The sequence below is a fragment of the Cynocephalus volans genome, chromosome X (genome assembly GCF_027409185.1).
Source record: "Cynocephalus volans isolate mCynVol1 chromosome X, mCynVol1.pri, whole genome shotgun sequence".
Classification (NCBI taxonomy): Eukaryota; Metazoa; Chordata; class Mammalia; order Dermoptera; family Cynocephalidae; genus Cynocephalus; species Cynocephalus volans.
This window is the reverse complement of record NC_084478.1, coordinates 33,859,143-33,881,946: the sequence shown is the minus strand read 5'-3', so window position 1 is coordinate 33,881,946 and position 22,804 is coordinate 33,859,143. Positions and strand designations below refer to the sequence as shown.

General features: G+C 38.1%; 2 protein-coding genes across 2 annotated transcripts in view; both read right to left on the bottom strand.

Moving 5' to 3' along the window:
- Window positions 1–22,804, bottom strand: part of PDK3 (pyruvate dehydrogenase kinase 3) — a 62,167-nt gene that overhangs the window by 20,293 nt on the left and 19,070 nt on the right. The window contains exons 2-5 of the mRNA XM_063083592.1: window positions 18,478–18,619; window positions 14,090–14,161; window positions 10,158–10,342; window positions 8,213–8,302 (exon numbers count right to left, since the gene is read on the bottom strand). Of these exons, the coding sequence (XP_062939662.1) occupies window positions 8,213–8,302; window positions 10,158–10,342; window positions 14,090–14,161; window positions 18,478–18,619 (489 nt within the window). The remainder of the gene's footprint in view (window positions 1–8,212; window positions 8,303–10,157; window positions 10,343–14,089; window positions 14,162–18,477; window positions 18,620–22,804) is intronic.
- LOC134367038 (small nuclear ribonucleoprotein E-like) lies at window positions 2,412–2,696 on the bottom strand. Its single transcript, XM_063083678.1, has one exon. It carries the CDS (start codon window positions 2,694–2,696, stop codon window positions 2,412–2,414), a length of 285 nt encoding a protein of 94 aa, XP_062939748.1.

Genomic DNA, 22,804 nt, shown 5'->3' with positions numbered 1-22,804 from the left:
GAAGTTAAAAGTTAGAATAATATTAAAACTGCAAGTTTTTTCCTAGGGTATAATAATCCTCATTAAATATCTCTAAAGTACTTTTGTAAAAAGAAGGGAAATCAAGACTCACTCCTTTTGCTTTGGCTGCACCACCAAACAATGCTACATCTCCACCTAGTGACGTGACAGCACAAAGCCGAAATTCCAAGGCCACAATCTAAAAACTATGCTTCATTATCTATATACAAAGCCAATACATCTCCACAAAAGAACTCCTCAAGGTATAAATATATATGATGTCTAAATATTGCTCTTGCATTCACTATAAAACAGGAAAGGGACCTAAACCCACTAACTAATTCCTCATGGTATCAGCTCCCCCGGTAGCATGATTATTATAGCATTGTTAAGAAAAAGTGCTATACAAATGTAATGTGTGGAAGATGGTGGACTACAGATAGAAGCAGCCAACTTGAACCTCAAAGACCCAGTATGGCTCCTAAAACCATATGTGAATAAGAATTTTTAAACACCGCCACAAATTATAGTATCAATGCTATAATTAAGAATTACATGATGATCCTTTAAAAACTCAGAACATCACAATGTGGACCCATATACATCAACCAGCCAAAATCATTTTGGGGGCATTAATGGTAAAATCTACATTGATGTGCATCTTTATAAATTCCCATAGCACATCATAATGCCTTAGACACAATATACACTTAGTTAAAAGCATTTGTTAAAAGTAACCATCTTCTGGCCTATGATAAAGTTCTCAACATGCCATCAATTGCGTGACGGAAGGTGTTCTTTTTGGTTAGACAGGGAACTAGAGGCTTAGAGTGGTTCCCAAACCTGGCTGTGTGTAGAATTCATTACCAAGTTTTTTTTTAAAAAAGTACAGATTATGAAATGAACACCTGGAGATTCTGAGGCAGCAGCTCTGTGTCGAGGCCTGGGAATCCACATTTTCAAAACTTACAACCTAATTCTGAAGAGAAGCTATATTTGGGGACCACTTGCCTGGAAAGTCAAAGCTGGGTCACACTAATTCTGTCTCTCCCAGTGGGGTACGGGGTGTATGATAGTACATATAAGGGTACTTCAAAGAGTTCGTGGAAAAGTAGAATTGAAAAATATGAATCTTTCCATGAACTTTTTTCCCAGAAACTTTCTGAAGTACCCTCGTATACACTTCTGTTTAAGTAAAATAATTTAACATAAAAATGAAAAAGCTTAAAAAAGTCACTGCCATAACAACCAAAATTCAACCACTGGCTTGTAATTTTCCTTTACATCTAGAGTAAAAAGTAAGTTCTACTTACAAGAAGCTTTCTAATAAAACTTTTTTTCAAAAAAGATAATTACCAAATTACTTTTATTTGCAATATATTTGGGCCAGTATTTACCTTTAATCTTTAAAGGGAAATATTAGAAAAATATTATTATTACCACTGAACATAAATGATACTTACTGTTTCATGAATATGTTTTCAAAAGTAATAAGGTGTTGATCATAAAGTAATTAAGAAAACTGTGGGTGTGGCACATACATATTTCCCCAGGCTAACATACCCAATACAAAAACTGTAAACAGACTAAAAATAAAAAAAGCCAAGCCATAAAGAGTAGGATGAAGATTCACACAACTATCTGAAAGATACAACCTAGCCATGAATCGGTTTTAAGAAACAGCACACAGAAAATTTTAATAGATCATGGAAGTTATTTTATTAGTTTTATGAGAAGGTTTCCCTATTCAAAATTCACCATATGGGGCCAGCCCGTGGCTCACTCGGGAGAGCGTGGTGCTGACAACACCAAGCCAAGGGTTAAGATCCCCTTACCGGTCATCTTTAAAAAAAAAAAAAAAAAAAAAATTTCACCATACAATTTTGCTATCAAATATTAGCTTCCATCCTAAATACATGCAATTATTTGTTTACAAATATCAGAAAGAGGCTGGACAAGGATGAAATTGAGTGAGTGTTGAAAAAATAAAAATGAAGGTGCCAAGGCCCCTGACGTTGAGTCTAACAGAATATAGAAAAATATAAAACTCAAGTTAAGAAGCCATTGCCAGAACAAGATAGGGCTGGCCAGTTAGCTCAGCTGGTTAGAGCACAGCCTTGTAACACTAAGGTCGCAGGTTCAGATCCCTGAACTGACCCACTACCAAAAAGAAAAAAAAAGAGAGACAGAACAAGATAAACATAAATGATCACAAAGCATTACTAAGTCATGGATATGCTGCTCTTCATTTTAAAAATTTTTTAATAAAAACAATCCCACAGCATTTATTGTCATCTGGTAATAACATAAGGATAATTAAAACAATATGAAAAAATGTTTTAGAACTACACTCCCTACAAAGGACACCTAAAAAAACAAACTATTGCCTTCTCAACAATTTCTCACTTTGATCATTTCCAGTTGGAGACACTTTGTAGCAGAGTAATATTATCTCCTTTTAGCACTATCCAACCCAGTTGTTTGCTTGACTTTGTTTTAGAATGAGTCTCCTCTGCGTCACCTGATATTAGGTTCATACACTCATCAAAACCAATGGTACAATCCTCTATCAACGTATTCACTTGCTCATAGAGCCACACCTGAATCTGGGATATATTTTGCAAGTATCTGAAGATGAGGTTGATGGGGTACACCATCACCTTCTGCACTTTTTGGCCCTGACCATGGTACACCATGGTGGAAGCTCACAAAGACCACAATGATCACCATGCTACTTTACAAAGCAACTTCCAGAATTGATATGCTGCTGTTTAGAAACCCTTCAAAGCAATTCTAATAAGGCATCATCTTTCATACCCCAAACCCATCCCAAGTGGGAACTATCAGGGTTTTCTTAAGTGATAAACCCTTCTCCACCCTCCAAACCACAGTAGAGTGGGGAAGAAGGGGCAGACCATCTAATGTAAGGGCAACTGATCTTTTATCTTTTGGGAATTTGAATGGAGATGCTCAAGATGAGCAGGCAGGGCAGATGCCAAAAGGGTACACTGAGAGTTGTCATGATCTAGGAAGGCCTAGAGTGCCCGACATTCGTCCAAATGAGCTGTGGCTGAGTTAGCCAGTGTACAGACAAAAACGAGTAAATGGAGCAGGCCAAGACTTGGCAACTCCAGTTGCAAAGATACACAGAAAACAGCCTGGTTTTCTGTTTCCCAATTCCTATTTCTACAGCTCCAACTGCAAAGTGCTTCCTGTCCTTAGATTACCACGGAACGTACTAGGTTCTTTTAATACATCTGTTTATCTGTTTTTTGAGTTAGCATGAGTGGGTCTCTGTTTCTTGCAACCTGAAGAGCCCAAAGCGAGGAGCACAAGACGTTATTTCTGAAGCAGAATAATGCCTGCTCTCAGGATGCCATTTGTACACTACTATGCTAAGCAATAATAGCAGATAGGAATAACCCAGGCAAGCTGACATAGCTGTGAGAGCTGACTTTTGTATCAAGTATTTAAGTTTGTACCTTTAAAATGATCTTACCACAGGATTTTCCATTTTATTTCCTGGTTTCTTACAAAGAAAGGAGGGAAAGGGGTCACAATGGAAGGCATCTCCTGACAGATAATAGACCTGCTTTACAACACTAATTCTAGCATACACTACCCAGAGTCTATAATTTGCAGATGTATAAAGGTAGATATTAACGTGCTAAATAAGCAGCAAAGAGGTATGCTTCAGGGTTCTACACATTCAAGTAATGTTATGCAAGATGCCCTGACTTTTACATGTTTATACAACTGTCTAGTCAAAAATAAAAATATTGTCCCTGCCCTTTTACATAAAAGTTTTCTGTAGTCTGTCTCAAGAGATCTAAGTATGGGATCAGTGTTAGTCCATTAAGGCTTGTTAAGGCTGTAAAACACACACACACATGCATGCATAGGCACACGCACACAAGGTCATTTGGACTGGACATCTGACTATGTTGAAACCATGTAGGATCTTCACAGCTGAGAACATCATTAGTAGAGCTGTCACTAAAACCCAGAACCTCTTCTTTCTCTACACCAAACTTCTTAAAACAAAAGGAAGGAAAAAATAATAGATATAGAGATGCTGAGTTAGAAGATTCACTGAGAAATCTCAGAGGATAATGGGAGAAGGTAAAAAGCACTGCAAAAATAGCAACTACTCTATGAAGAGGAAGGGTGCAGTAAGACGTCACGCAGAGTAAAAGGAAGCTGACATCTGTTTCTTCCTTTCCTTGGCAACTCTAGGGAGTATTGGGAAGAAGAGCTGGTGAGGCCTGGGCCTCTTGAGACTTCCTGATTGTTCCTGAGGTATTTGGGGATGGAGTCTCCCATGCCTTTTAGCTAGAAGACACAGAAGAATTTTCAGGTCTTTTGACCTTTGGTGTTCTCTGCCTTGTTTGTTCTGTCTCAGTCTTATTTTGAGCTAGAAAGAGCTCCTGCCTTAGGTATTATGACATCCAGAAAATCAAGAGTAGGACCCATAGGAAATAAAGCAGAAAGCTCACCTTAAATTTGCTTTAGTGTATAGGAAGAATAGAGACCTTCAGGTTTCCTTCTGGGTTGTCTAGCCCATTTTTCCATGGTAAGAAAAGTAACTGATTTAAGGTCAACTCCCCACTAAAGAATAAAGATTATATACACATGGCTGGAAAAACCATTTAAATATACAGATTATGAGTGCCACAGATTAGACATAGGAAGGACTCCAATAACACTGACACGGAGGGCAGAATAGAGGCTACTACTGTCAGGTACTGAATTCATCCAGGAAGGTTGTGGGTAATGGGCATTAGTGTTAGAGTTGGAAAAATACACAAATACTATGGATTTCATGAAGACAAAGATTATTCACAATATTTGCAGTTGTATGCCAATGTGTAAATCTGGAGTGAGTTCAAATGTATAAAACAATGTTCTCACTGGGTTATGAAAATTAAATTTTATTCTCTCTTTTCCCACATATTCTAAATTTTCTTCAATGAGCACTTTTATTATTTTTGTAATATGGTATCAGTCCTCTTAACTGTCTCAACTGGGAACAGGAGTTGGATGATTAACAAAAATACGGGATAAAACAGAAAACCATAAAATGTGATTACTATTATAAACATTAACTTAAAATGCACATTTGAATATACAATTTATTCTTCTGCCAATCTTCTCATATAAGGCCAAAGCCGTTTCTTTCTTTTTCTCTTTTGGACAGGTTAAATTAAGCTTTATTTGTTCTCTCTCATTTTACAATAATCTCTCATAAATGTCTTTTGTAAACAGCAGTGCATGTATATGGGGTGTGTGATACAAAATTTTAAATCAATTGTTTTTTCCACACAAATTCTGGTTGTAAAGTATCAACAACTCATATGAGACTTCTCCCAATTTAAAACAAAAAAAAATCACCTTAAGTTTCCTAATGCTGTGGATCAATTGTGTCCCCCAAAATTCATCTATTTGAAGCTTAATCCCCACTGTAACTGTTGAGGGTGGGAAATCCTATTACGGTAATTGAAAGGTGGGGCCTTGAAGAGGTGATTAGATTGCAGGACCATGCAGTAGTGAATGGATTAGTAATGGTGGTCAGGGGCGTGGTTCTGAGGGCTTTAAAGGAGAGTACATGAGGAACTCTCTCTCTGCTCTGCCATTTTCTGCTATGTGAGACCTCAGCATTGCTGTAAAGCCACCACCAAAGAAGACCATCACCAGACGTGTTCCCTGAACTTTGGACTTCCCAGCCTCTGAAACTGTAAGCAATAAATTTTGTCTTCTTACAAAATACCCAGTTCCAGGTATTTAGTTATAAGCAACAGAAATGGACTAATACACTTATCTAGCTGTACTGGTTCTCAGTTAAAATCTCCCTAAAAATTAGTAAGATTTTATTTGTGAAGAAACAATGAGATGATAAAAATGAGTGTTTTTAATACTTTATCATAAAGAATTCCAAACATATATCAAAGTACAGAGCATGGTATAATGAATCCCCATGTGCCCATCAATAGCCTCAACAATTTTCAACATATGCCCAATCTTTTTCACTCCCCTTTTTCTGTATAAGTTTGAAGCAAATCCCACATGTCATTTCATATCATGTGTAAAATATTTTTAAATACCTCTCCAAAGCTAGGATTCCTTTAAAAAAAAAACATAACCACAGTACAAATATCACTCCTAAAAAATTAACATTATTTCTTAGTTTTAAATATCGTGTTCAAATTTTCAATTGTCTTATAAAAATCTGAAATGACTTTAAAAAATATTTTAAAATTTATGCCAGAGATGAAAGTAAAGGCACCAACCTATTATATAATCTATGGCATAAGTGAGAAGACAAATGACTTATCTGATACCCAAGGACTACTGCTAGTAAACCTGTCTACAGCCTTACTGTGTGCTAGCACTGCTTTAGGGACTCTACATATATTAACTCACTTAACCCCATGATACAGGCAAATTACCAATAGCACCATTTTACAGATGAAGAAACTGAGGCCCAGGGCTGGCCAGTTAGCCCAGCTGGTTAGAGAGTGGTGCTGATAATACAAAGGTCCAGGATTCAATCCCTGCAATGGCCAGCTGCCTCCCCCCCAAAAGATACTGAGGCCCAGAGAGGTTACATAACATATCCAAGGTCATCCAGCTAGCCCAAATGCCCATCAGCTGATAAATAAATAAAAAGTGTTATATCCATACAATGAAATAGTTTTTGGCCATAAAAAGGAATAAAATACTAATAGATGCTACAGCATGGATGACCCTTGAAAACATGATGTTAAGTGAAAGAAGCCAGTCACTGAAGACCACATATTACATGATTTTGTTCATATATGTCCAGAATAGGAAAATCTATATAGAGACAGAATGTAGATTAGTGGTTGCCTAGAGCTGGCAGGAAGGGTATTAGGGAGTGACTGTTAATGGGTACAGGGTTTCTTTTTAGGGTGATGAAAATGTTCTAAAATTGGATTGTGATGATGGCTGCACAACCCTGTGAATATACTAAAAACCAACGAACTATGCACTTTAAATGGGTGAATTTTATGATATGAGAATTATATCTCAATAAAACTGTTTTTTTTAAGTAAATTATCAAATGGCTTAAAATTCATCAAGCCAAGGAATATTTATTGATCATCTACACAGGCACTACACTAGGTTCCATGCAAGTTACAAAACAAGTGTAAGACACAAACCCTGACCTCAAATTGGTTATGGTGCAAGAGAAAAGACACACATGCAATATATTATAATGCACCTTCGCTTTCTGAATTTGTGCCTTTTTCTCGCAAGGGCAGTCAATTGTTTGACCCAGGTTTTCTGATTCATAAAAGGCATTGGGCTAGGGCCTAATGAAGATACAAGTTATGAGAAGACTGACCTTTCCCCCCTGCCCCTGGAGACCTGCAGAGGTTATGATCAACCACAGGGTTATCTTGTCAGAGAGCAACCCATAAGATTCTTAGGGAACTAAGGCTGGGCCTATTCATCTTATAACTGAAATAATGTGGGTAAATGTTTTCTAACTACACAGAGGCAACTCGACAACTAGGCTGAGCTAAGACCAACAGGCCTGGGTCCTTGAACCTTGGTTTAGGAATGCCCCAGGCAAACAAATTGCACAGGTTTTCCTTAGCTATGGCTGCTGAAGAGCAACAAAGATCCTTGATGAAGACCAGGGAGACCTGTGGTCATGAAAGCTGCTGTTTAAATTCAAAGTGCCCAGGTACCAGGGTACTTATGGCTACAGGGCTTGGTGTTACCCTGAGGCTACCGGAACAGTGTCTAGCTCAATGTGCAATGCACCCATGAAGCTCGCATGCCACATAGATTCTAAAATCAGGGTGCACAATAGAAAGATGTTTAACTTTTACAAACATATGAATTCAGCTTCATTTTATAACAAGGGTTTGCATTCTCTGAAACTTTCAGATAACGGTAGCAATCAAAACTTAGAATCTTACTTAAATGTTTATTGTTCAAGACAGAACTACAAGTAAAACCCTAATCAATGAAGTAGAAACCCACATTTTGAGCGTTACAAATTATGCAACTTTTCTTGAACTGCCTAGAAAGAACATTTCATATTTGGATCAAGTGGCCTGGGCCCAGAGTGGCCTGATGAATCAGCACCAAACACAGCAACGTGACCCTATGGCCAAGCTGCCTCAAATAAACCACAATCCTATTTGAACTACAATCGAGAACATTCCATTAGTCTCCTTACCTTTCACCACATCAGCCACATTACAGGCGGGATCAATACTTCCTATGTGTTTAGGATGAGCAGGATTAGTGTCACCACCAAACAGAAGTGCTAAGCAAACACAAGAAAGAAGGGAGGTGATTAAAACACAGAAGGCTGGGATGGTCAAGCCGAGAAATATAGGGGTTTGTAAGTTTTAAAAGGATCTGTAATTTGTGAGAATCATTTTAACACCCACAGAGACTTAGAGCAATGGAATACACATAATACTGGCCAATGAAGGAAGAAGGATGTGCTTTAAGACATGTCAGTTGTGGTCAGCAGGTCCTAAAACAGTGAAATATGCCGAGTGTCCAACCCTTTCTCCCCAACTCAGTAACTTGGATGAAGAACTTACTTTCATCTGTAGCCAAGTTTACCTACCTTCTCAGTAATACTACAGACATTTATTCTGACATTTGGTAAGTATTTACAACACACAGTCTGTACCATTTGATTTGCTTTTTGTTGTTGTTGTTGTTAGTTTTTTTAGTTTTATTTTTGGTGGCTGGCCAGTATGGGGATGCAAATCCTCAACCTTGGTGTTACAAGGCTGCACTCTAACCAACTGAGCTAACCGGCCAGCCCACCCACAGTCTGTACCATTTGGACAGGCCTACAGAGTGTCTTCCCCGGCAGTGTTTCAAATGCCTCCATCATGGAGATTGTTTTTCAACGCTGTGTACACAAACAATATTTGATCATGTATTTTAAAAAACACATTCAGAAAATTTCACAAAACACAAGATTTGCAAAATTCTATTTCTGAATAAAAGCCAAAAGAAGCCCCAAAGAAAAAAAGCAATCTGAATCTAAATGTTTATAGGTGTACTTATTTTTAAATCAAGCAAAAATTGGGTATAACTTATATTCCACTAAAGGAGAATGCCTAGATAAAAATAGGGGGGATTTTAATAACAAAAAATGATAAAATACAGGCACTAGGCCACTATATAAAGTTCCAAATGATTAAGTGGAAGAAAAATAGAGGTATATAAGCTTAATTAACAATCTAAAAAGATGTACATATATATGTATATGCATTATTTAAATCAAAAAGAAACTGGAGTTATCTAAGTAGTTTAGCTGAAAGTATTTAGGTTCTTTTTTCCTGTAAATTTTCTGTAAATTGTCATACATTTCTGTTTTTTAAAGATACGCATTTCAAATAAACCCACATTTAATAGTTGTATAGCATTCACTTATCCTAATCAATCAAATTAGTAAAATAAATATGCTCTGTCCATTTTCTGAATCAGCAAAGAGGATGAATTACGCTCTAGACATGTGGATGCTCTTTCTTAAGAATTAGAAAATCAGTCAGAGACAATGCTGAAAATAAGCAAAAAGTTTTTTGTGTGGAGAGAATTTTAGTTGCTTTCTTTTTCTATCTGCTTATCACCCTAGAGTGGACTGAAACTCTCAGTACGGGATTATGAACTGACAATCTCAATCTGATTTCACTGATCACTGTGAAATAAATGATTGATTGTTCATAATGCCAGCATGCCAATTCAATGTTCCCAGTATCCATGATTTTAAAACTAAAAAGGAAAACACATAACATACTGGATAAAGAATAGAATATACTCTAAGACACATGAAAGTATTCAGAGATGAATACCCAGCTGACATTAAAATGGGTCCCTCGTCCCCACCAGGAATGTAACAGCAGAGGCTTAAAAGACAAGCAGTGGTCCTGCCTCTAATATGAGCATCATAAAAGCCTCGCAAGGATTTCTTTTAACCAAGAATACTAATTAATAGCTTTTTAATAGATAGGATTCACTTAGGAAACACAACTAGAAATGAAATTTCTACAGCCAAAAATGCAGGTTAGCAAATTTAAAAGTGAAGCAACAGGAAAATATATGGGAGAAATCACTCTGTTACCTTTTCAAAACCAGACCAATAAAATTCAACTTACTGTGCTGGTTAATAAGCATACGGAAAGAGATGCGGTTGGTGTAAAACCGATCCAGAAAATATTGGATGTTACTGCTAATGAAGGGATCAAACCCGAACTTCTCCTTGTATTCAATCACTCCTTGTGCCATGGTAGGAACCACATCATTGTGTCTATTTCTGACTTTAACCAGAACTTGTAGAAAGCTGTGGGGGGCGGAAACAAAACCTGGTCACTCTCCATATCTCATGGGCTGATGCACAACTTCCCAGCTCCGCCCCCAGACTAGTTACCTGCTGGTATTTTTATAGGCAGAGACATTATTCTCATCACGTAATACAAGGAAGTACTCACAAGAAACTAAACTATAGGTATTACCCAAGATTTTGCTTGAAACTTTCTTTCTACAGAAACTCTTCCTTCAGAGATGCAAAAAGAAAAAGTTTCTACAGTAGTAAAGAAAAAAAGTGCTCAAATACCTTTTTTAGAAATCCACTGGCTTTTTGGATAAGTGATTACATATAATACAGGTTCTATAAATGTTTGCTGAATATAGAATTACAGAATATATCAATATTTCTTCTGACAACATGAAGACAATCCCCCCAAATCTCCAAGGATTTATTAATGGAGTCTCAAAGCAATAGCTTCCATGAATAAAGAAATAATGTCAAACTTTTTAAGAGTAAAATATTGAAATAAATTTCTCACAGCAGTAAAATATAGTGATGAAATGTAGCTTGAACAAAGGCAATTAAAATAAACTTATTCAAATGTTCTGTCATATTATTGTAAAGATGCATAGGGGAAAATATATTAAGAAATGGTAACTAAGAATAGAAAGATAAGTCAGTCAAGGAATGAGATAAAAAGTTTGGAACCAGACTCAACAGTGAGTGAGTATGTATGTATCAAAATTTAGCTCATTGAGAAACTGACATTGCAAGTCAGTAGGGAAATAACCAAATAAATAATCAAATTAATTGGGACACCAGGCTAACAATTTAAGTCGTATCCCAATTTCAAGCCTTAAGCCAAAAAACAGATTAAAAATGTAAAAGGGTGAAGTCGTAGAAACGATAAAAGAAAACCAGGTGAATAAGTATATAGCCTTGGGGTGAGGAAGGCTGTTCTAAGCTTAACACCAAAGGCAGAAACAAACGATATGAAGAAACAAGTGACATGACTATGTAGAATTTCAGCAATTCTATAAGGACATGCATTATAAATATGCTTACATTTACAAATATTATAAATAAAGTCAAATAACTGGGAAACTGGGAAAAACATATTTGCAAGAGTTATTATCCATAATAAAGGAAAAGAGGAGCACCGTAACAGAAAACGAGGCAAAGGATCTGATATCAATGGAAAATTTACCAAAAAGAAACCCAAATGCCAATAATTTCACCCTCAAAAATAAGAAAAGCAAATTAAAATAATGTGATCCTATTCTCCACTTATCAGATGGGCAAAGAATAACGAGTGTCAGCTAGGCTGTGGGAACTTAACAGATGCATTTCTAGGGCAATTTAACAACATATATCAAAAGACTGAAGAAAATAATTCTATTTACAGGAACTGATCCTAAGAAAATAACTGGACAAGGTGAGCGGCTATATTTAAAAGCTGTTCTTTACAGTACTGTTTGTAGTAGCAAGAAAACTACAAACCAGTCTAAAATCCAATGACAGGAGGTCAAATTGTATGACCTTTCCCTAGATGGACTGTTAATATGAATATTATGAGACTACCACGGTACTTCAAAAAGTTTATGGAAAAATACAATTAAAAGATAATATGAATCTTTCTATGAATTTTTTGAAGTACCCTCGTGTTAACAATGACGTAGATCTAATAATGTAGACACTGTTATTCTTATAAAAAATATTTTACGCATATAAAACTATGCATGCCTAGGAAAAAGTATGAACAGAAGAAAAATGTTAACAGTGGTTGTTCTCTGTTAGTGGAAATTCAGTGTGACTTTCTTTTTACTCATCTGAATAGTCTTATTTTTCTCAATGATGAAATATTTCTGTAACAAATATATACATGCAATGATAATTAAGATGAATAAATCAACTCTGAAATTAGAAGGCCATAATTATCCACAAGAAATTTTATAATGAACAATTTGTCCTTTACATAATTCTCTTTCCAATGCATTTATAAACTAAATATTACTACAGTAAAACAATTCATTATAGTAGAGAAGTGCCTCCACTTATCTGAAGAGAAGAGACTTACCTCAATGATTCAATTCTCAGAATACCTCCAGGTTCTTCTAAACTCTATCATTATGATCAACGTGCTTGTCCTCTAAACTACTATCACTTTACTGGAATGATTTCCCCGCTGGTGATCCCATATAACCTCTTGCTGAACAGAAAAGGCTGCTACCATGATACTCACCTTTCACTCCTTCCTTCATGAAGAACATCAGGCTTCTCAAATTGCAACTATCCTAACTATCCACGTGAACCTGGGCAAGTTAGCAAAACCCACTGAGTGGGAGCTATTAGCACGATGATCTGGCACCTACTGGATTCAGCGGTGGCAGTTTACAAAGCAGGCTCATGTCCATAAATTGCATCTGACTAATAACTTACCTGTTCCAGAAACTGAAACAGGATTCCAGGAAAAACACAGCAGAAATTTAATATCGTGTACATCCACAAATCTATGTCTTAAATTTGGAGCTAGAGAGGTCAGTCATAATTTTTAGGATTTCAGCCAAAGAAACTTTCACCAGCTAATAACTTTTGAGAAAACAAAGCTCCTGGTTTTAGATTCATTTACTATCAATACCTTTAATAATGATAGTGGCTTATCTCAAGGAAAACACTGCATCTGGGGCTCTAACCTAATGCTTCCCTTTCCACGTTCCACAGAACCATAAGATAAAATACTTAGCAAAGTATAAAACAGGCCAAGGCTTTTTAAAATCTCCTTTATATTTTAATTTACAACTAAACTTGAGCTAGCTACTCATGGCTCAAACTGACAACCCTGGCAGTATGGCACATTGTAAAAAACAGTGTGCTAGGGAAAAGGCAACATGACTTATAAGTCCAGCTCTGCTACAAACTGGTATAATCTTGGGCAAGTCACTTCATATCTCTGACCTCAGCTTCCTTCTCTGTAAATTCAGAGGACTGGGTTAAATACCTCCTAAGGTGGCTTGGATAACATGGTGTTTCCCTAGTTCTTTTTACGGAGCACCTATATGTCAGGTGTTCAGTCTCACAACTACGTGACTAGGTTATACCTAGAAAGAAATTCCTCAGCACAACAGGCCTGCCATATGCATTCAGTCGTGCATACATGAAACAGGAGAAAATCAATGTGAAGGGGAAACTTAATTTCTCTTGGGGGAAAAAACTACACTCACAGCTAGGGTTAGTGTTTCTTGGCTAAATAAAAATAAAAAATAGGAATATTTTCCATTAGCCTGAGAATTTAGCAGTCTTTGTGCATAAAAGCAGCAACAGAATTCAGGTTGTTATATAAAAAGCACACTTTTTTATGCTTCTCCAAAATAAAACCATTATAGTTTTTCTGAGCTCAAATGTAATATTCCACTCACAATTTAAAAAAAAAAAGTAAAGGATTGAGTAGACAAATTCAAGTACATACAGAGCCCACTGCATTCTTAAAACTACCACTAGATGGAACATTTACTGCAATATTTATAGTGAGTGCCCAGTTCACCTTGAGTAAGTGTTTTAGAATTAGGTCATGAAGCATAATTTGAAGTGTCATTATTCCTTCTGTATTATGTTAAATTCTTAACTCAAATTTAAAAAGATGCAATGTCGAGTCATTACCCATTAAGAAAACAATGCTTTTGTCCAAATTATACTTCTTGGGTGTTAATAACATGAGTTTGATTTACTCAAACATTTTTTACCTTGATATTTTTACTTTCAGGTAAATGGTACCATACTTACTTATTCAACACCTGTGGATCCTCAGGGCTCTTATTTTCATATTCTAGAAGTTCAACGAAACTCTGCATATACCTAAAAAAGAAGAGGTACTGTGTTAGGTGCTTACCCAAGATCCATTCCTCCTTTTCCTCTTCCTAAGAGCACTCCAAATTTTTACTTCGGTCTCCATCCCATCCCCCCACGCAGCTCAAGTGCTCCAGGGGAAGCTGATGCCTCCAAAGCTCCTGGGTAGCCCCATTTTTCTCTGGGTAATCCTATTTCTCTTGTCACTAATTATTAATAAATCCACTAGTCCAGGTCTAAGTCTATCACTGCATGCATTCCCCACAAACACAGCGATTGGCTGAGGAATGGGCATACTGCCTCAATTCAGGCCGGTAAAAATAAGAGAGAAGACTTGCTGGAGGACTCTGGGAGAGAAATCAACTTGCTCTGCTTTTGTACAGTATGCTGTATGGATGTGAAGCCTGGAAGTGCTACAGCTATTGTTCCACTGGGAGGGAATCCAGACTGCAAATGAAGGCTTCACAGCCTCATGAATCTCTGAATCAAACCAAGACCAAAAGCTCATCCTATGGCTGGACCTTCCAGTTACTACAAGCTAGGTTCAGTTGCATTTCATGTTACTTACAAACAAACATCCTAACTGATACACCAAGCCTACAGTTTTATTACCAAAAAAGTATATATAAATTTAAAGAAGCACATGTGTGCTTTAAGAAGCACTGAAGTGCATGCCAAGAACTTAGAAACTAGAAGTAAAGCTCCTTCTCAGTTAAATTAATTTCATCAGCACATAATGGAGAAGGAATGCCTTGTAGGCCCTCAGAAACAGCTTCTGGATTAAGAAGAACTATGTATCTCAATCAAGGCCAATATAAGAAATAATGTGTCTAACATTTAGATCTGGAGAACATGGGAAAAAAAACGGGATTCAGAGAGGCACATTAGTGTAGCAGCTACATCCGCCCAGGACCTGCCTGGTCTGATGGGGATTCAGATACTCCAATTAGAGGTATGTGATCTCTGCTTTGGTTCTTGAGTCCTGAAAGAATTATCCCTTTATTCTAATTATTTCTAACAATTAATTACCACTAATCCTATTTTCCAGCTTTGGACAGAGGATGAGGACACTCCCCAGTAACTATAAATGACTGCTACACATGTAAATACATAAATTGAAATGGCATTTGATTCATTAGCTTCACATGAACTTTGTGACAATGCATCTGATACTAAAGTATGTTCATCTCTGGCAATATTTTTAAAAAGTCTCTGGGCACATAAAGCTATGGATTAGACATTGTTAAAGTCATCAGGTCAAAACACCCCGAGAGGTCAAAGTCAGCCAGCCCCGGTGATGCCCTCTGCCCTGCCACACACAAGCGGCCTTCAGCAGGCATCCCATCCTTTCTGAAAGGGATAGTTCTTTAAAGAGCAAAGCCATAAATGGAGAGGAGTCAAAGATTATGCTGAGGCTCCTAGCTGAAAGCCAAGGGAGCAAGGAGAACACACTGTGACTAGGGAATGGTGGTGGGGTTTGCGGCCCATTCATTAGACACAAGAGTAGCTTTGAAAATGAAAAGGAAATGATGACAAAACACAGTGCACGATCCTGAACTGAGTTCCTAAATCAGGAGGGGTCGCTGCTAAAAAAAAGAGCACTATTAGGAAAGTTAGTGAAATGAGAACAAGTTCTACACAGTAGAAAATATTACTGTATCGGTGTTAAATTTCCCAAATATGATGTCCATACTGTGGTTTTCTAAGATTTGTTCCAAGGAGATACATGCTAAAGTATTTAGGGGCAAAGGGGCATGATGTCTACCTTAACTCAAATGGTTCAGGAAAAAAAATAACGTGTGTGCATTATGTATGTCTGTGTACCATATGTATACACATATATACAAAATACATACATATACACACGCACACGTGTATACTCATATACATATATGTGATAGAGAGAGAGAGAGAGAATATCAATGACAATGACAGAACAAATGTGGCCAAAAGTTAACAATTAGTGAATATGGATGAAGGTATCTGGGAATTCTTTCTACCAGTCTTGTAACCCTTCAAAATAGAATGTAAAAGAAACAAAAAGGAAGAAATGGCATGCATGTATTTGAAACAAACATGGAAGAGGCAAGGTGAAGAGACAAAAAAAGAGTTGACATGGCAATTTGTTTGAGTCTATTCTTAGCCAGTGTGGTGTAATACAAAAAATACATTTGATGTTTGAGCCTGGTTTCTGGCACAGAGCTCCTAAGAACCTTAGAATTTCCAGAATGATAGGAGTGTCTTTTGTTATTCTTAATAAGCCCCTTTTGATCACACCTGAGTTTATGCTAATATGGTGACTTCTAGTGGGTCCCCTAGATGGCATCAAGATGGAGCTGGTCACCAGAATGACCAAGTGTTTGGAGAGCTGGAACTTTCAGCCCCACCCGCAACCTCTGGGGAGAGCAGGGAGCTGGAGCTGAACATTGAGCTCTATAAAAACTGAACAACAAGATTCAGAGAGCTTCTGGTTTGGTGAACACATGGAAGTGCCAGGAGGGTGGTATACTCACAGAGGGCATGGAAGCTGGAAACCCCACATCCCCCCGTACCATACCCTCCCCATACCTCGCCCTATGCAACTCTCCCATCTGACTCTTTCTGAGTTGTATCCTTCATGATACACCTGTAATCCTAAGTAAAGTGCCTTCCTGAGTTCTGTGAGCTGTTCTAGCAAATTATCAAGCCTGAGAAGAGGGTCATGGAAACGAAATTTACAGGCAGTCAGTCCCACAAGACTGCACCCCACTTCAGGCACTAACTGCACAGGCAACCCAGAACTTGTGATTAGCATGTGAAGTGGGGGTCAGTCGTGTGGGGCTGAGTCCTAAAGCTGTGGGGTATGCACTATCTAACTTCTTGTAGTTAGTTTGTTGAACGCCCAATTGATGTCTGAAAAATCACAGAGCTGGCTGTTGGTGCTGGAAAACACTGCAAAGACTGCAATTCACTTTAAAGCCCCTGAAGTAACTTTTACAAAAGCAATAGTAAATGTTCGACTGTCACCACCACCATAATCAGAGGACTGATCTTGCCTACCTGGAATCCCCACCACAGAGGGCCCCAAGCTTCCTGCTGGAACATCTCTAATGATGGTCTTAGAGCAATAAATAAGTTTTGTGCAAATAAGTACTTGCTGCTTCTTCTGAAACAAGCTATGAACCTAGAGGAGAATGCAACTGACTTTGATATCAAAGCCATGGTTACTTTCTCTCTGATCTCTCCTGCGTTCCAAAGACCCTGCGCTTCAAACAGTGAGGAGCTGCTGCTTGTCTGGGAAAGGAACTGGACTCTGTACCTCTAAGACCACCCAATATAGTATTTCTCAGACAATTCATCTTTAGCCTTCAGAATTTATTATAATTAATACTATTGAGGAATGACGGTTGAACGTCCATTCTCTTTTGGTAGCCTGGCCTCCGCTAGCCCGCTAATGCAAGCTCTCCTTGTCACCCGTACCTGTCAGTTCCATGCACCCCTAAAGGGGCAGTGTAAAACCGCAGCCCGCAGCTCTCCCCTCCCGTGCTCCCACAGCACTGTGCTCACTTGAGAGCGCTTACGGCATCTGGCCTCCTGAATTCCTCCAGCTTTCTCCACAGTGACTTCTACCTTGCTTTTATGACACAGTAGGCCTGCAAACGTTTCTTGAATATATACAAATCCCTTTCTAAAAACACACCACCTGCTGTTACATCCTACCAGTCACTGATCTCACCCTGCTTACCTAGTGGATAGTTCCACCACAAATTCAACTTCCTCAACTACATAACATATGCTTTAAGCATCAGAGCTACAACTGATTTCACTTTAAGTTGTCCCGTACTCTCTCAAGATTGTTCATACTTTTCATAGGGCAGATGAAGAACAGTAGGGAGCTGATGTTTTTCCAATCTGAGATTCCCTTCAAATGACTTCCTTGGTTCTATGAGAAGTACTGCCTTCAAGGAACTTCTTCAAAAGGAAAACAAAAGGAGCAAGGCTGACACTTGATAAAAGTGGCACGCCTCCTATCCCACTGCAACAAAAATTCCTTTATGTTGTTCTCTGCCTTCCTATTTTTTTCCAATAAGCAATCACATGTATGAGCAGAAAAATAAAATCTGAAATGTCAGGAAAGTCTCTAATACAGTTTACAAGCATTTTCATTAAAACAATTTTAAAATTGAACAGTTCAAAACAAAAAACTTAATTACATGGAAAACTCAGCTATCCCTAATGATTCATTCCCAGACAGGCAGTATGTGCACTTTTATAGAGAATGGTTCCAGTGCCAAATATTCAGAGCATTGTGGAAAGATCCATTTTAAGCCACATTATTTACTTACCAGCTCTGAACCAATCCCACTGAAGGGCGGTTAAGTAAATTATCCGGCAGAAGATTAACTTCTCTCATTGTGTTAGCCAGTCGCACAGGAAGTTCCTTTCGGAGAAACATATATGAAGTTTTCTCACATGCATTGTCTCTCCCTATTAAGAGACGAAAAACGTTCTGTGATTTCACAATCTAACAGAAGGAGAAATGAAGTGCTCTTGTGGTAGCACGGTTACTTACTACTGGTTGGGAAGAGAAAATTAAATAATCCTGCAGTCTCCAGTTAAATTTTTATCCTCTGAAATAGCAAGTTTAAGAAAATAACCTAATTAGAAGAGAAAATGAACATTTATTCCAAGAGGCAACCTTGAAAGCCATTTTTTTCTTAACATAAATATGTTCCTAGTGTTACCAGCAGCAATATAAAAGTGACCTGGGATATAATCTGAATTTGTTTTCACATAAGCACCGTGGGAAAAGTACCAAGTACAAAAGTACCAAAACATGTAAATCCACTCCTGTTCATAGGGGTTTCTAGGAGGAAACAGGTCCATTCATTCCACAAATATTGGTCTCCCATGTGCCAACTGTTTTCCAAGATTTTCTTCAAATGTGTTTCTTCAGGGACCAGAGTTCTGGAACTCTGGAAAGTAGCCACAAACTCCAGAGGCTCTGCGATTCCAGAGGAGGGGCTCTGACCTTGACACAGGGCTTGTATGTGCCAGAGAAACCAACTCAGGGGTGCGTTCAGAGGCCGAGTGATCTACTATGGCACATCTGAGAGGGTAAGGCACAGTGTTGACTGTAAAGAAGGAAGTTAGGAAGTCTTCTGGAGGTTGCCCTGAGCTGGTTGTGTACAAAACTTACATAAACAGGACACAAGGAGAAAAAAGGTAGCTGGCTCCCTGGAAGAGGAAACCCAAGCCCCTTCCCTTCCTGCCACGTAGCCAAAGTAGCTCTAGGATTGGTCTTGCCTGCAACCCCCAGCGCTGCTGTAAACTCGATGATGGTTGGGGGATGCCCTATAATAAAAAGGACATGAGCTTTGGGGACAGAAATACCCTCTAGGCCCGGCTCCTCCATTTTGGAGTCATGAAATTTTCAATAAGCTTCACTTCTCTGAGTCTCAGCTGCCTTCATCTGTAAAATGGGGATGAAACTTTAGCTTTCGTAAAGATTAAATGAGCGAACATGTATGGAGCCTGACACAGAGCAAGTATTCAATAAACGCTGGTCCTCCTCTTGCTCTCCATGATACTTATGGGTCCATCCCCCTCCCTCACATCTCCCTGATGCGCCACATTCCCTGCAGGCTGTTCTGAAATGGGCAACACCAGGGTCAGGGCCAGAGAGGGGGAAGCAGAGCTCATCCCACAATTTTCTCCTCCAAGTTCTCCTTATAATTCCACATGTGATAAAGGCAACAAATTAGAGTTTAGAAGTAAATCTGATTTTCTAACACTTCCAGTCACATTCTGGTTTATTCCTTTCTTTCCCTACCAAAGAAAACTTGAAATAAAAGAACTCCCTCCTGAAAATCATCTGCAGAACATTTCTTCCCCACTGACCCCTGACCCCGTTCTCCATTTTCAAAAAAAGTTAAAATATTAAGGTCTTAAACAATCCATTCCTCATTTCCCTCATTCTAAGTGCCTTGGACCCCCTGTGGATACTAAAGTCCATGGATGCTCAAGTTCCTGATATAAAATAGCATAATATTTGCATATAACCTATGCACATCCTCCTGTATACTTTAAATCATCTCTAGTTACTTATAATACCTAATACAATGTAAATGCTATGTAAATAGTTATTCTGTATTTCTAAATTTGTATTATTTTTTATTGTATTGTTATTACTTTCTATACACAGTTGGTTGAATCGCTGATGCAGAACCCATGGATACAAAGGGCCAAATGTATATCAAAGGCCTTTGGTAAATCTTTAATCGATGATTCTGTCATATACTTTTCCCCTTAGCACTTTCACTATGATAAGTACATTAATCTCCAAATACCCACTCCAAATAAGGGGGAATGGTTGGAATGCCCCAGCAATGACCTGCCAACATCTACTCCATACACATTCATTTGGCCTTAGACGATTAACATTTAAAATGATTCTGGTTGTTTTGCTTCAAATAATATATATCATTAACAACCACAACTACTTGAAGTTGATACGACAAGCAAACAGAAAGGACATTGTTGGGGGGGAGGGGGAGAGGGAGAAGGGAGGGAGGTTTTGGTGATGGGGAGCAATAATCAGCCACAATGTATATCGACAAAATAAAACTTTAAATAAATAAATAAATAAGAAAAGTAAATAAATAAATAAATAAATAAATAAATAATAAAAAAACAAATAATATATATCATTCCTAAAAAGTTCTGTATAAAGATAATTTTAATTTTAAATGCACTAAAAGTGCTGTTTATCATACTGAATCTCATTATAAAATGAAGGACTTACTATCTAAGTTAAAATATAAATTCAGATTTTCACATACCAGGAGAAATACTTTGCATCCTGGCTAAACAGAAAGAAAATTTTTTTAAAGAAATTTTTTCACTGTGGGATGACAAAGACTGTCTCCTTGACCAAACTTGAGTCTAGCTCCTCTGAGTCCTCTTATTGACTAGGCCCTGACCCTGGACTTGACTCCATTTTGACCTGCTTAGTCCAGTTTTAGCAAAAATTCTGCTGAGTCATCTTAGTGGAAACCCCCTACCCTTGTTATCTGATCACCCTCAATATCTTATCGAATTCCTCCTCTACTACCCTCTGATAGTATCACCCTCTGATACTTATCACCCTGGACTGCCTTTCAATATCTGATCAAATTCCTCCTCCACTACCCTTCTGATATCTTATCACTCTGACCTGCCTTTCAACAAGACTCCAGCTGATTTTCTCTAGCAAGAATCCCTCTGGCCTTGATGTTTCCTCTTAGTAATTTTCCACCCACTGAACTCCACCCTGCTCCTTGGCTATCAATCTCCACTTGCCCTTGTTGCATTCAGAGGTGAGGCCAATCTCTCCCCTACTGCAAGACGCCCATTGCAGTGGTCCCTCTTGAATAAAGTCTTCCTTACCATCCTTAAAAAGTATCATGAGTAATTTTTTCTCTAACAGGAAGAAGCAAGTTCTAGGATAGGAAAGAAGTGTAAGAACCCTGTGATGCTGAATTGGAACTGGGAGTATTAGTATGAACTCATGATTTTAAAAAATTATCTTAGTTTTTTAGGGTAGTGAAAGTTTACATACTTCAATTTCCAAGTCCACAGCCTATCAGGAGCAGCAGATTGGAAGTGTGGGGAAGGGCGAAGAGGGACGGCCCTGAGTAGTGACAGCTGGCCAGCAGGCACAACACAGTCAGTGTCAGGTCCACGTCTCTTCTCTGAAACCCACGGGGCCAGAAGGTTTCAGAATTTAAAGGTTTTTCACTTTTAGGAAGGTAAAAAGGAGTACATACCAATACATTGTGTAATATGCAATATTATAGAGACATAGCTGCAGTGAAATATACGAATATTTACAACAGGTAGGATAAAGACTATCATCTCAAGTCAGTTCAGGTTTTACCACGAAATAAGTTTTGGCTCCAAAAGTATGAAAAAGAAACTCAACTTTTAGAGCTTTTTGGACTTCAGAATTCAGATAAAGAACTGTAGTCATGGAGGACAGTAATGAAATCAGATGCTGGAGTGGGACTTGGGTTTGAATCTTGACTGGAGCACTCACGAGCTTCACGAGCACGGGCACGTTTCTTTACACTTCTAAACCTCAGTGTAACCATCTATACAATAAGAGCGGTACCTACTTCAGAGAGGTTTGGTGAGGATTAAAATGTGCTTAACGTTTGACATTAACACATTATTAGAGCTTAGAAAAGGGGGCTCATTAAATAGCAACCACTAATGATGCCGATAATGATCAAGCAGAACAGCCCGAGGCTGGGATGCAAGATCAAATAGTTTGATACTTGGTCAGCGCTGAGAGTCTGGCTGTATTTTGCACTCCCATGGGTTCATCTTATGATTCTGCATAATTAAAAAAGGCTGAAATTATGCTCAGTGTCCCTACTATTCAGTATTTTATAATAAAAGGCCTTGATGCTTACATTGGTCAACTCTGCATTATCTGGAAAACTCAACCACCAGGCATGGTCTAAGGTAACCAAATTTCAGAAAGCATTTTATTTTAGCTTCCTTGGATTATCATTAGCCAGTTATAAACTCGTGTGGAAAGAAACTATCTGTCTCTAACCCCCCCCCCCCCATAGCACCTCACCTACGGTAGCTTCTTGATGATCTATTGAAGGACTAGATAATGCTTTC

Bases quoted from the DNA above. Each gene is read 5' to 3' on its own strand.
- LOC134367038 (XM_063083678.1), bottom strand. From the start codon at position 2,696: ATGGTGTACCATGGTCAGGGCCAAAAAGTGCAGAAGGTGATGGTGTAC.